This window comes from Meles meles, chromosome 5 (assembly GCF_922984935.1).
Source record: "Meles meles chromosome 5, mMelMel3.1 paternal haplotype, whole genome shotgun sequence".
Taxonomy (NCBI): Eukaryota; Metazoa; Chordata; class Mammalia; order Carnivora; family Mustelidae; genus Meles; species Meles meles.
Genome location: NC_060070.1, coordinates 86,168,078 through 86,182,241, shown reverse-complemented (window position 1 = coordinate 86,182,241; position 14,164 = coordinate 86,168,078). Strand labels below are relative to the sequence as shown.

The 14,164-nt window shown below is 43.9% G+C and overlaps 1 protein-coding gene across 3 annotated transcripts in view; it reads right to left on the bottom strand.

The window, feature by feature from the left end:
* CMTR1 (cap methyltransferase 1) overlaps positions 1-12,533 on the bottom strand; it is a 49,143-nt gene extending 36,610 nt beyond the window's left edge. The window contains exons 1-3 of one of the 3 annotated variants that reach the window (XM_046005113.1): positions 12,367-12,533; positions 10,278-10,459; positions 1,725-1,876 (exon numbers count right to left, since the gene is read on the bottom strand). In XM_046005113.1, the coding sequence (XP_045861069.1) occupies positions 1,725-1,876; positions 10,278-10,425 (300 nt within the window). In that variant the 5' untranslated portion in view covers positions 10,426-10,459; positions 12,367-12,533. The remainder of the gene's footprint in view (positions 1-1,724; positions 1,877-10,277; positions 10,460-12,366) is intronic. The other 2 variants (XM_046005115.1, XM_046005114.1) reach the window with 2 other exon arrangements.
* Between the last annotated feature and the right edge of the window lie 1,631 nt (positions 12,534-14,164).

Genomic DNA, 14,164 nt, shown 5'->3' with positions numbered 1-14,164 from the left:
AGACATTATGCTAAACTCTGAGAAACATAGATAAGTAAGGCTGAAAGTTTTCCTTCTAGCCTAATGAAGAAAATAAGCATAAATAAGTAACTACAGTTTATCTGTGCATGCAGGGGCTATTTACTCTGGAGGTGAAAGTGTAGGACAACCAGAACTTGGATAAATGAGAAGGCACCTCATAGCTATAATTAAAAGCACCAAGAGCACTTAATGAATTTCACTGGACATCTGCATAACTACCCTTCCAGCTAATTTCTCTGATTAAGTGAAAAGTAGATCTAGAGTTGAGTTGGTAAAAAGAACATAATTTACAATGGAACTACTTCAAGCAGCAACTCGACCTTACCCGCAGCCACTCAAATAGCCTTACTATGTAAAGACAGTGAGGGCTTGCAGGAGCGCACTTGAACTTGCTTCATGTAAAACTGAGGTATGGACCCATAAGTACCATAAGACACCAAACAGGGCCTTTTTTTTTTTTTTTTTCCTTAAAGAGAGAGCGGGGAGAGAGAGAGAGAGAGAATCCCAAGCAGGCTCTGTGTCCAGTGCAGGGCCTGATGAGGGGCTCAATCTCACAACCCTGAGATCATGATCTGTGCTGAAACACCCAACTGACTGAGCCACCCAGGTGCCCTGGGAATATTTTTTTAAGTGTCACAATTGTCCATAAGCTCACATAAACTCTAGACTCACTAGGCCCAGATATATACCCCCAAAATCAGAGACCTAAATCCCAAACCCCAAGGACCCTTGTCTAATAAAATAACTCCAACCCTAAGAAAATGTAATCCCCTCTTGAAGGTCTATATTCCCTTTGCAAGGGGTATTACCAACTCAAAAGCCGGAGAGAATTCCTATAGTAGCCACAAATCTCTCCCCAGGTCAAAAAGGCTGATTGAGGGGTACCCTCTCTTCCTCTCCCCCTGCCCTCTCCCTTCCCACTCTCTCTCTCAAATAAATAAATAAATCTTTAAAAACAAAACAAAAAGGCTGACCCAGTCACAAACCTCCCCACTGCCCACTTCCCCAAATCTGCAGCCCCCCAACTAGAATCCTAACTATTACCTTAGAAGTGGCAGTTCCCATTCCTTAATGAATCCAAATGAAAATGGAGGAGTTAATACCTGTAATATTAAAGCTACCCAGAAAGCAAACTTGGGTTTCCCAAACCTTTGTGCACTTACACTGAAGTTTTATCAGGAAAGCAAGCAGGTCTTCCTAGTCACTTTTCTTCTTCTGGTATATCAATGGGGTATAGAGGCTAGGAAGGAAAACTGGACCTTCTTTTCAAAGTCATATTAAAGACTGTACTACTCTCATTTATTTTTGGGCACATGGAGTGAGCAGGATTTTAGTCATTCTCTTGAGATCACTCACTAGAGCAAAAACTCACATGATGAAACCTCTTTACCCAACCACACACGTCCATGTGTAGGGAAGTACATTCACATGTACTCATGATAAGCTTTCATTACTAAGGAGACCAAAGGGTGATCCAGCTTTGGATAGGACAGAACAAGCAGGCCTGCACAGCTACTTCCCATGGATGATTCAAATGTGACAGATACTTCTGTTAAAAAAGGGGCCACACTCTCTACTAAATCTCCACTAGAAAGCAAAGGAAAACCTCATGCCCTAGCTTTTCTTCTTTTCACATCAATACAATTTCCCTTCTCTTACTCCGCTGGTAGAGCTTTAGAAACCCAACCCAAGCACTGACATACCATAAGCTTCTGGGAGACACTATTATACATGGAATAGCGAGAAGAAGTTCCCTCCACAAGGGAGTCTGCTTTGAATGCATCGTCAAAAGAGTCAGAGCTGTGTTGCTTCCCCTCGGTCTCACTGTCAGACCCACTTAGGCTCGTGGTAGATGCTGGAAAAGAAAAAAAGAAAATGCTCAGGTGAGTTTATGGCACCAAGTAGCCTCTAAAAGTCCAAGTTTCATTTATTCAACTAGTGTTCAGTATATGCACTATACACATCATGTTCTTTAAATGAGCCAGGGTCAAATGTATTCTCTACTTCTTACTGTGTTATCTTGGGCAAGTCACTGAAAGTTCCTAATGGTACCTGACAGATGATGGGAGCTCAAAATATCAGGTGTCCTTTCCCATTCTTTCAATTTTTCCCCTACAAAACTGAGATGGTACTACCTACCACATGGACTTATATGAAGATTAAATGAAATAATGTGTCTGAAAGTACATTGTCAAATATAAAATGTATTTATTAAAGATATGATTGTTATTTCTGCTGCTTATTATTTGAACATCACCTTCCAAACATGGATACTTAGTTCCATTTTCAAAATTTTATCACGGGACTAACAGTCTGATCGTTTAATCTCCTAGATTCCTTTGTTTTCACGGTCCTTCAAACTCACAGGTAAGAGGGTATGTCTATAGCACTGCCCCAGAGAAAAGCTGGCTCACAGATGAGCTGTGACATTTTATAGAAGTAACTGTTCTCTTTCCATCACCACCCTGGCCTACACGCTAAACTCTCCGTGTTGATGAGTCAAAGCCTGGTGCTTGTGGGAGGTGCTGACGAAAGGCAGCAATGTAAAACAACTCTTCAAAGATCCATGAAGGTCACTATTCAGGTATTCATAACTTGCAATGGCATCATAATTCTAAAGCCTATCTGCACTGATTCATCAACTTCCCCATGAGAACATAAACTTGTTCAGGGTTGGCATTTGAGAAGAGCAAAATGCTCTCCCCAGCCCCCCAGGCCCGATTCTCCCTCACACTGTGCTCCAGGGGCAGCAACACCACCAGCACAGCAACCAGCACAAATGCCATCCCACTGGCCAGGGTCACTCCTGGAGAGTGAGAACTGTGTCACACTCAACTTTCCATCTCCAACACCTGGATCGAGTCTTCCCATTCAACAAAAAATTAAGTACTCACTACAGTGAATTTTTTAAAAATTTTAAGTCTTGATTGATGGCCTTAATATATTAATTACTAATACATTTGTTTATAGAGGCATGTACAAAGTAATCTAGGAGCTGAAACATAAATTTTCCTTTCAACAGTTTCCTATAGAAGAAAAAACTTGAAAATAGTAATAACCATAGGATGAAATTTGTACTACTACCAAAAATAGCTTCAAGTCTCATTTAGGTACATTTAACTTTGTTCCAGTGTTAAAACTTTGACAAAGACATTTTAAATAAATCAGCTTTATAACCTGGTGCCATTAAAAAGAAATTTTAAGTCTTTAAAATTTTCTTAAAAAGGTTAAACAATAACAAAGAGTTTAAGCATGAGTATGAAATGCCTGTATCTTAATAGAGAATTGGGCCTTCCTTGGACTATTATTTAAGAACTCCCATTCCCCCACGCCTCCAGCCAGTAGGTTGAAATACGATATTTGTCAGACCTGTAAAGGGAATAAAATACTGGTATTGTTTAACTGATCAGACAACTTTGGCCCAGGACATGTTCTTTTTTCTTTTTTTTTTTTTATTTTATTTGACAGACAGAGATCACAAGTAGTCAGAGAGGCAGGCAGAGAGAAAGAGAAGGAAACAGGCTCCCTGCCGAGCAGAGACTCCCTGATGCGGGGCTCGATCCCAGGACCCTGGGATCATGACCTGAGCCGAAGGCAGAGGCTTAACCCACTGAGCCACCCAGGCACCCCAGCCCAGGACATGTTCTATAAAAGGTCCATGGTATATACAATGGGTCTCTCTCCTACAGAAATAGCCCTACTCTCAAGAGAGTTTAAAAACCAGATAACTAAGGTCCAGGTTGAAAATGGTGATGGCAGGTGGGTCCTGGCTTTCTGAGCTGCTAAGTCAGTCAGGGACACATGTGGGACAGTCCATGTTGAGTGGCACCCATGGCGGTGAGGAGGGCTCTGCTCAGATGTGGTAGGCCCTCCCCTACTTCATAGGGCTCCCCGATGTGGGAGTATGCTGAACGTCTTCCTGTAGTCACATCACAGAGAGCATGGAGAGCCCTGAGTCCGTCGCCTACCTCATTCCTGCACCAGGTCCAAGCCCTTTCCCAGGGGAGATGACAGTCACACTCTATTCCCTAACTCTCAACATGAATCCACTTCCAACCACCTATGAAAATGATTAAGAACCTGGACCACTACCCAGCGGGGACCACAGCACTGGTTTGGACCATGACTCCACATGAGGACCAGAAAAGTATATGGGACCTCAAGCTCACTTTCCTTACTTGTATCAAATGATGACCAGAATACTGATCTTCCATCCTTTTGTTTATGGCAGGAGATGGCTTAAATAAATAACTCAGATTGGTCCATGAAGAAAGTATTAAAATAATAAAAATTTTTAAAAAACACAAAAATCAGATAGCTAAAATAAACTTTTTTTTCTTTTAGTGATATAACATTTTGCAGAAGAAAGAAAAGGCTTACAAACATATTTGAAAAAACTAGAATAAACTTAAAACCAACATTCTGGCTCCTAAGCAATTAGCAAGGAGAAATTTTGGTTGAGAATATCCTCACAAGAGAGGCACCAAATCTACCCCTTCCTCTCTTTCTTTTTTTAAAGATTGTATTTATTTATTTATTTATTTGAGAGAGAGAGAGCACGCGCACATGAGAAGCAGGGAGGGGCAGACAAGCAGACTCTCCACCGAGCAGGGAGCCCAACATGGGGCTTGATGCAGGGATCATGACATGAACAGAAGGCAGATGCTTAACTGACTGAGCCGCCCAGGCACCCCTACCCCTTTCCTCTTAGAAAGCTATCCAGTTCCCTAAGGAGCTGACTTGCTTACACAGACCAACGCAGCACATGCCACAGAGTGCCAGAGAGTGCCACTCAGAAGGAAAGACCCAGAACATTAATAATGAGTAACCATGGAAACTGTGAGGTGAGGTTATATTTATTTTCTGTTTTGCACTTTTCTTCATTTTCTGTGAGAAGAATATATTCATTTGAAAATTAGAGTAAAAAAATACAGCTATAGAGAAATAAAGTACCATTCCTTGAGAAGAATTTGGTTCCCTTCCAGACCAAGCTTGAGAGGACAGCAGATCTAAGGGAAAAGACCTCTCAAGTGGCTCGAGACTAACCACGGGTCTCTCCTCTCTTATCTCCCATGCAAGAGAAAGAGGCATGTTCTAAACAGAGGGCCCACATGCTAAACAATTGTACTTCCAAAGACGTAGCCTCTCTTCACTCAGTCACTTCCATACTGACTGGTACAGAAAGAGGGGGGTACCAAGAACGTGGGTGGCTCCCTGAGCACAGCCCCAAAGTTTCTTTCTGTGCAGCCCAGGGACCTGGGGTCCTGACTCACCAGAAGCTGCAACGTTAGATCAGTTACTATTCCTTTCACCGGCTTTCTGGGAATTCACAGGTGAACCTCGAAAAGATTAGGAAAACCTGGTATCCTTATCAAAGGAGAGTGTGCCCTTGGTCCAGCTCTAGGTGGAGTTGCCAGGCTGTCTGGTTTGCCTGAGGACACAGCAGTGGGCACTCATCAATGGTATGAACATCATTCCTCCGCATGCAGGGTACGAACCACCCTCAGATCTCAAAGAGAAATCTTTTATTTTCTTTGTCTTCATACCATTCTTGGAGCAAAATGACAAGGAGAACCAAATTTGGGTGGAGGGCTCATTAGGCAAATCAGTAGTGCCTAAATGCAAAATACCAGCACCAGACTCTGGGACAGAGATGTTTCCACTCCATCCCCTTCCCTAGGAGTTACCCCGCATACAGATGTCTGTATAGGTTCTGAGAGTGAGGTGAATGAAAGCTAAAATCCATCCTACTAAGCATTTCTTTGTGAGATCCAGAAGTGTGCTGGATAAGCCTTATTTGTCTTTTATTTCATGTGGTATTTGAAGCAAATTTTTAGTCTGATGATTTAAGACAAAGTTGCCTAGACTAGTCCTGATGTCCACAGACAGCCACAGCCACTGCCCATTTTCATGCCTGGGCCTTTGGGGCCATGCTTTTCAGGTGGAAAGAAGACAACTGTTGTCGCTGCAGCAATAACTAAAGGGGAGATTTCATCTCCCAAGACTGGTAAGAATTCAGCAAACACTGAGCAGACAATTTTGTATTGAAGATATAAATTAACAGGAGTAATAAGGTCAGTCTATTAAAATGATTAGTTTCATTAAGAACTTGCCAAAGCTGGGTGGCGTTCCCATTTACCTCCCCAGGAGCTTCCCTTCTAAAACCTAAGATAGCCCAAAACATTATTTAGAGTTTTCATTTAAGATTTCTTCTCTACCTGGTAGAAATCATTACTCAAGTCATTTTAAAGAAGAAAAGTTCAAAATTTTTCACATAGCAACAGAACAGCAGGGCAAAAATTTTTTACATGGCAACAGAACAGTAGGGCAAACATGCCAACATTAAAAATGACAGTGACAACACATACGGAGAGGCAGCTCCAACCACTAATGGCCAAGGTGAGCAGCACACAGATACGGAGGAATAAATTATGGGTTTTAATAAATATTACAACCTGCCTAACAACTGCTGTGGAATATACTCATTCCTGTTTAAAGACTCAATTTCTCCTTCATGCCAGACAAATGGTAACTCGTTAGAGCAATTTAAACAGATACCGATAAAGGAAGTTTTTGATTAAGGTCATGAATCTGGGCTGACAGTAAAGCAATGGTGTTTCAAGGAGAATAGCCTATTTAGCGAAGAATTAAACCTGGTAGAGGGAAAGGCACTTCTAGTGTGGTACCTGCAAAAGGGCCTGGCAACTTCCAAAGCAACACGCTGTGGGAAGGCCAGGAGCCCACACTGGATGCACAGCTAAGGAGAAAAGAAAATTATCTTGGAGACTAAACCACAGTTTTCCTGAGAGAAACAACCAAAAAGAAAAAAATGACCTCTATCTGCCTCTTTACTTCAAAAGGTTGTTATTTTTTTTTTTAATATTTTTTTTAAAGATTTTTTATTTACTTATTTGACAGAGAGAGATCACAAGTAGGCAGAGAGGCAGGCAGAGAGAGAGGGAAGCAGGCTTGCTGCTGAGCAGAGAGCCCGATGCGGGACTCGATCCCAGGACCCTGAGATCATGACCTGAGCCGAAGGCAGCGGCTTTAACCACTGAGCCACCCAGGCGCCCCGAAAAGGTTGTTATTTAATAGCAAATTTCTAAGAGTTTATTTAGACTTAAAAATGTCTTCAAACTCCTCTTAAAATACTCAAAAGAACACATGATCCCACAGTGGCCATCACAACAACATCCCTTTTTTTCCGTTACTCTGGTCAGATGTCAGTCTCTGACCTGGCACTGCACTTACCTTGTCGATAAAGTAAAACAAACAAACTGATTAAACTAAATAGATCTATTAATGAGGCATCACATTAATCTAGCAGAGAAAGCACAGATAAGGCTCAGAAAGACAGAAATAGTAACTACTATTTTTTTGTTTTTCTATTTGTACTCCCTAAAGAGCATTTTTCAATCACTTGTTCAACAGTACGTCCAGGTAGAAGTGGTTGAAGCAAAAGGGAACACATTGGCTTTACTGCAATGACTTGATTAGGAAAGCTGCATATAAATCTCAGCGGATATATATCTTCTGGTGAGATAGTAAATTACCAGGGCACTGTCCAGGGGACACCTAAGAAAATACAAGTCAGTCAAGTATCTGCCTTTGGCTCAGGTCATGATTCCAGGGTCCTGGAATCAAGCCCCTTGCCTAGCTCCCTGCTCAGCGGGAAGTCTGCTTCTCCCTCTCCCTCGCCCCTCTGCCCTTCCCCTCACCCCCAGCTCATGTTCTCTCGCTCTCAAATAAATAAAATTTTTAAAAAAAGAAAGAAAAGCCAATTCAGAACAGAGATGATATAAATGCCAAGTACTTAATGAAATGATCTTCTATAGAACGGAGGAGAGATAGGCAAAATGAAAGAGGTAAAGCATTTTAAGCTTCTTGGAAAAGATACTACTGTTGCCTTCTATCAATTCTATTCAGTAACTATTTACTGAGCATTTATTCCATGCCAGGTATGGGGTGGGGAGGGAGTGGCACAGAGAGCAATCTTGCTGATAAAGACACCAGACTCCAGCCCTCAGTTTTTATGACAACAAAAAAGCTAAAGTAAGCTAAAACAGGGAAATCTAGCATTGTTTATTTGCCTCTGCCTCTTGCCTCATTTTCGGAAAAATAAAAAGGACAAGGGGCACCTGGGTGGCTCAGCAGGTTTAGTGTCCAACTCCTGATTTCAGCTCCAGTCATGATCCCAGGGTCATGAGATTGAGCCCCATGCAGGCTCTGCATGGAGCCTGCTTAAGAGTCTTTCTTTCCCTATGACCCTCCTCCCTTTCTCTCTCTTAACATTCTAAAAAAACAAAACAACAAAAAAAAAAGTACCACATGGCCTATTACCAAATGCATATAAGGTACTGGCCATTTAGATTTCCATTCTGTACACACAATAGCAAGTCAATCCTAACTGAATCACATGGTGCTACTTCCAGAAAAGGTTAAAGCTATTTGGTACAATTAAGGGAAATGCAGGGGGCGGTGGACAATCTCAATTCAGTCAATTTTAAAAGCTTGAAATTTAAATCAGACTGGTTCCCTTAAAAGACCCTTAACCATATACCTCCCTCTACCTGTCAGTTGCCCTCTCTTTACCACAAGAAGATGCCCCCTGAGATCCACTTCTGAGATCCAGCCTCTGAGTACATTATTCTCCCAGACATGCTCTCCCTTTTTTTTTCCTTATAGGCCATCTCTCCCAATAATCCAGAGCGCTACCTAAGGAGACTCTACCTTCACCAAGCTACTCAAATCCCAGGTGAAAAGCAAAACTCCCTTTCTTCAATAGTCCCTAGAACCAGTACACCCACTATGTTTTTGCCTTCCTACTTAGTACCTCAATTACAGATAGCCTTTCTCAGCTATTCTGGAATCCACTGTGACAACTTTAAAGGGACTCATATCTCCACACACAAGGTTATAAGAGAGTCTCTTATTCAACCAGATCACAGCAGCACCAAACGCTTCAGCTGTACTGCCTTCTCCATTCTGAACCAGCTTCTCAGTACAAATGAGTAACTGCCCTTCAATTACAACTGCCTACCACTTGTAAATTCTATTTCCTACCACTCTCAAAGGATGCTTTACACCCTTTCAGTCACCAATCTATTACCAAACTTCATTCTAATTGACCAATGATCCAGCAAAGGCTCCAAAATGCAAGACTGCTGGTGTACCAGGCTGAATAGCGTCCCTCTAAAAAGCTATGTCCATTCTGCACCACGGAATATGATGTTTGGAAATATGGTCTTTGCAGATGTAATCAAATTTTTAAAACCTCATATTAGATTAGGGTGGGCCCTGATTCAATGATTGATGCCCTTTTAAGAAAAGGAATATTTGCAACAGACACACAGAGGAAAGACAGAGGCAAAGACTGGAGTTATGCTGTTATAAACCAAGAACACCAAGGACTGCCAGCAACCACCAGAAGCTAGAAGAAGCAAGGAAGGATTCTTCCCAAGAGCCTTCAAAGGAAGCATGGCCTTGCTGACAGCTGGATTTCAGATAATATAGCCTCCAGAACTATGGAGAATAGACTTCCGTTGTTTTAAGCCACCCAGTTTGTGGTACTTTGTTCCAGCAGCCCTAGGAATTGAATACAGCTGGCAAGTCAAGGTAAATGAAAATGAAACTGCTTCTAATTGCTTGATATTTGAGGCAAGCTTCTAAGCACTCTACAATTTCTTTCACAGAAAGGCATCTATGGACACTGCATATGTCCATAACCCTAAAAAACAGGGAAAGCAAAATGTTAGTTTCTACCAGATCAGTGAAATCTTTTGAGCTTAATGTCAACAGTGAACACAGAGATGCTCCAATTCATTTGGGTGTTTCTGATCACAACAGTTGAGGGAATTGAGAAAACAGAATGCAAAAACCTGAGGGGAATTAGGCCAGATCACTGCAGCAAAGAGCCCATCCCCTGTGAAAGAGCCCCAGGATCATTAACAGCAATTAAGAGCACAGGGCAATCAGCACTCACCACTACTTCCAACTGGTTAAAGGCAGCAAGAGTGCCACCTACTGAAAGACCAGCCACAGAATTAAGGGACTACTGTAAAAATTCCAATTATTTAAAACAAGTTGCCCATTCCTAGTAGAATGAGCAGAAGGAAAGAGAGGCTATAGCCAACATCTCTCTGTAGAACTTGCCTAATTTCCCTCAGGGGGCAGACGACTGTGTTCTGCCCAATTCAGGCACCAGGGAGTCAAACAACCAGATGGCCAGCGGCCTCACATCATGTGGGCAAGCATACCTTTCGCTGCATGATTGACGGAAGAGGGAGGTTCGTCATCAGATGTAGAACTGAGGCTCAGGGCAAGCTCTGCAACTCTTTTCTTCTGTTTCTTGGGAGGGGCAGTGCATTCTGGATCATTTCTCCTCTTCATTGTTACTGCAACCATAAATCCAGATAGTCAGCTGCCCCTGTTAGAGCCACTAGGATCAGAGCAGGGATTCCAAAATATAAATCATCAATGGGATGGGACTTGGCAATTCCAAACAGCTTCCAATGCCAGCACTTGAATAAACTTTTTCTCAAATTGAGGTCCAGGAAGGATGCTAGCCAGCCTCTAGTCTTCAATAATAGCTGTTAGTTTTACTGGAAAATGTGTGGTGCTCACAGACCCAGAGGCCTCAGGGCCTTGATGTCACATACCAAAACGTCATGGATCAACTCTATAAGCCACAGGGGAGAAAAAGCCTTGGGTACTTATTATTCTATACTTTTCATGCAACACTGGCCATGTGTGACAACAATGTACACTGGACATTATGAAACCCAGTGAATATCAACCAATATTTCCAAGGTGAAGGGGCCAGCCCAGAATGATAGCTCCATCACCATCATTATTTTACCAATTCAGAGATTACATAATATGATACAAATGCTGGTTTTGGTTTATTTCAGGATGTTTGAAACCATGAAATAAGGAACGGAAGCAGTGGTTGACTCAGGACTAAAAATAGAAGGGTGGGAAAATTATTCAAACTGGAGATAGCCACATCATGAACTCTGGTGTAAAAATAATTTTAACAGCACCAATACATATCCATGAAAAAAGAATGGAGATGATCAGGCACCATGTCACCATCATCCACGCCCACTGGTAGGTATATGAGAGGTAAGCATGATGGGGGTGGGGGGGGGTGGGAAATGAGATGGAAAGAAGTGATTATGCCATCCTGAAACCTTAAGGAATGATCAAGTTAAAGAACAAGAGAGAGTAGTAGTGAATACAGTGTGGTTTACACACAACTGATGGGCTATAAGGAGACTCAGAAAAGAGAACTCAAAACATAGAAGCAAACAGGTGGGTGACCAGCTGGGCTGCAATTCCTTGAGGAAGGAGAGGTGCAGAGGTACAAAACAGACTTTTAACTGGATCACAGCTGCATGAGCAATGAATGCAACGATACCACTGATCTCCTCAACCTCACAAAACCCTGAATCACATGTTTCACTTCTCTGCAGCTCAAGGTTGAGCCTGTCAACCCAATGCATTATCTTATCCTAAGGAGGCAGCCTCTTACTAGCCACAGGCCCGGGCTATCCTGGGGAAGTTAGAACGGGGAACCTTGAACAAAGAGAAAGCAAAACCATGTTTCACTTTAAACCACCGTCTTAAATGCCCCCAAAATGCCCATAACAAAAGCAAAAAGGGCCATCTGATTCTTAGCGGCCCTGGGAGACTGCAAGCCCGGGAAACTCAGTGTGGACTGCGTTGGGGTGGGTGCAAAAAAAGGAGAGTGAATAGTTGTGTGAAAGGCAGGAGATACTGATGCTCCTCCCCAAACCACCTTAGATTCAGGCCTTCCAAATCATCTACTCCAACCCTCTCATTTTCCACTGGATAGAACCGACGCCCGAGAGGGAAGGCCGCATACCTTAACCAGTGCCCCGCTCAAGTGATCGACACAGGCCAGAAGATGGGCCCAGGCAGGGAACTTCTACGTGTAAGGCAAAAGGCCTGGTTCTACCCGCTGCTCCCCCAACGAAAGGGTTCAAACCCCCTCTCCAGCCTTCTCTCCCAGGGTGTCGGTTTCGCCACCCTTATTCACTGAGGGAGATGAGCACCTCTCTCCCGGCCAGTCTTTTCATTTGAAAACAACGTGAGTGTGTGAATGTGTGCGCAGAGACGTTTGTCAGCGGCAACTCGGGCTGCCAGGAGCTGGAGGAGCAGGACGGGGGCGGAGGAGGGTTGAAGGAAGTCGGGGAGAGAGTAGGGGCGGCGAGGGTCACCACCGCCGGTGCGCGGCCGAGGCGGCGGTGGAGGGGAAAGGGATGCTGAGCCCGCGCGACCGCCCTCCCGCTCGCTCCCCCCAGGCCGCGCGTCGGCACTCACGCTGAGGGGAGAGGGTGAGCTGCCTGGGAGCGGAGAGAGGGGGGCTCAGGCTGCCGTTGCCGCCGCCGCCACCAGGCCTGGCCCTGCCGCTGCCAGAGCTGCCGCCTCCTCCCTCAGTTTCGTTTCCCCACCACCAGCCAGGTCCGCCGGCCGCGCTGTCGCGCTCGTGTCCCGCCCTGCGGCCTGCGCAGCTTGATGACGTCACGGGCAGCCCCCACCCTCTGCGCGGCCGGGTCCCGGCCCCGGTGAAGAAGACACGGGTTCGGGCCCGCCCCGCCCGCCCCACCCCCAGCCAGAGCCGTCCAGGGCGCCTGCGCGCAAGAGCCTAGGGGGAAGGGTACAAAAGCAAAAGTAACCGAGTTATCTTCCCGCTCTAGGCACGAGAAACAAATATAAAAAAATTTAAAAAGCGGGTGTTGTCACATTTCACCTGATCTCATTATTATTTTCATTTTACAGATTAAAAGCAAGTTGAAAGAGGTAAATGGTGAACTGGTTAAGGTCAGAAACCCAGTCCCCTTGTTCACTGCTGTATCCCCAACATCCTGCATATAATCCATCCTCAACAGATGTTGAACGAAGGTCGGGAGGAGAGAAGGAATGCTGCCTATGCCATCTTACCATATGGAAACAGATGGCTTCCCATCCCAAACCCCTCTTCCAATTTTCTGGCCAATGTGGCCAAAAGTCTGCTGAACATCCTCACTTAGTCACTCACACCGATAAATTCAAATCTGATTTTATGTTTTCCTGTGAGCCTGCTTTTTTTCCAGTGAATGGCACCACCTTTCATCCCGTTAGTCCAACCGGAAATCTGAGATGGCCCCATCTCCCTCATTTCCTAGAGCCTCCAATATACACTTCATTGAGTTTACCACCTAATTGTCTGTCAAATGTATAAATTCTTTTCCATCCCCATTGCCACAACCTATGCACTCATCTTCTCTCAACAGGATTTCCCCAATAATCTCCAAATCATTGTTCCTGTTTCCAGTGGTGCTGCCTGTAGTGTAAAATTTTAAAATACTCTGATTCTGTCACAATCTGTCAATGATTAAAACCCATCAATGACTTCCCATTTCTCTTAGGCTGTCTTTAAGATGGCAACAAAACTCTTCAGTCTGACCGGGTCTGCAGTCCTTGCCTTGTGTTACTGGTACTTTCTCCCCATCCCCATGTCTCTTAAGGGTTCACCACCACCCCCCAACCTGGATGGCTCTTCTCCCCTTTTGCTTAGCTAATCCCCCCTTAACCCTGAGATGTGTTTAGCAACCTTATCTGGAAATCTTTCCTGATTCTGTAAGTCTGAGTTGGGAATCCCATGCCTGAGTTCCCATAGTTTTGTCCTTCTGCTATTAAAGTACTTATCTCAGTGTTGTGTAATGACCCCTTGACTCATTTGTCTCCCCCACTCAGTTGTAAACTTCATTTATTTTTTAAGATTTTATTTATTTATTTGACAGAGAGAGATCACAAGTAGGCAGAGAAGCAGGGGGAGGAGAGAAGCAGGCCCCCTGCTGAGCAGAGAGCCTAATGCAGGGCTCCATCCCAGGACCATGGGATCATGACCCCAGCAGAAGGCAGATGCTTAAACCACTGAGCCACCCAGGCACCCCATCAGTTGTAAACTTTATACAAGAAAGGTTATCTCCATCTGTCTGTATTAAATCCATAAGATCCACAAGATTTAATACAATGGCTGGTAGTAGATGCTCAATAGACACTTATGGAATCTGTGGAAGTATGGAAGTGAATTAAGGTTAAATGATGTGCCCAAGGTCAAAGAACTAGGAAGCAG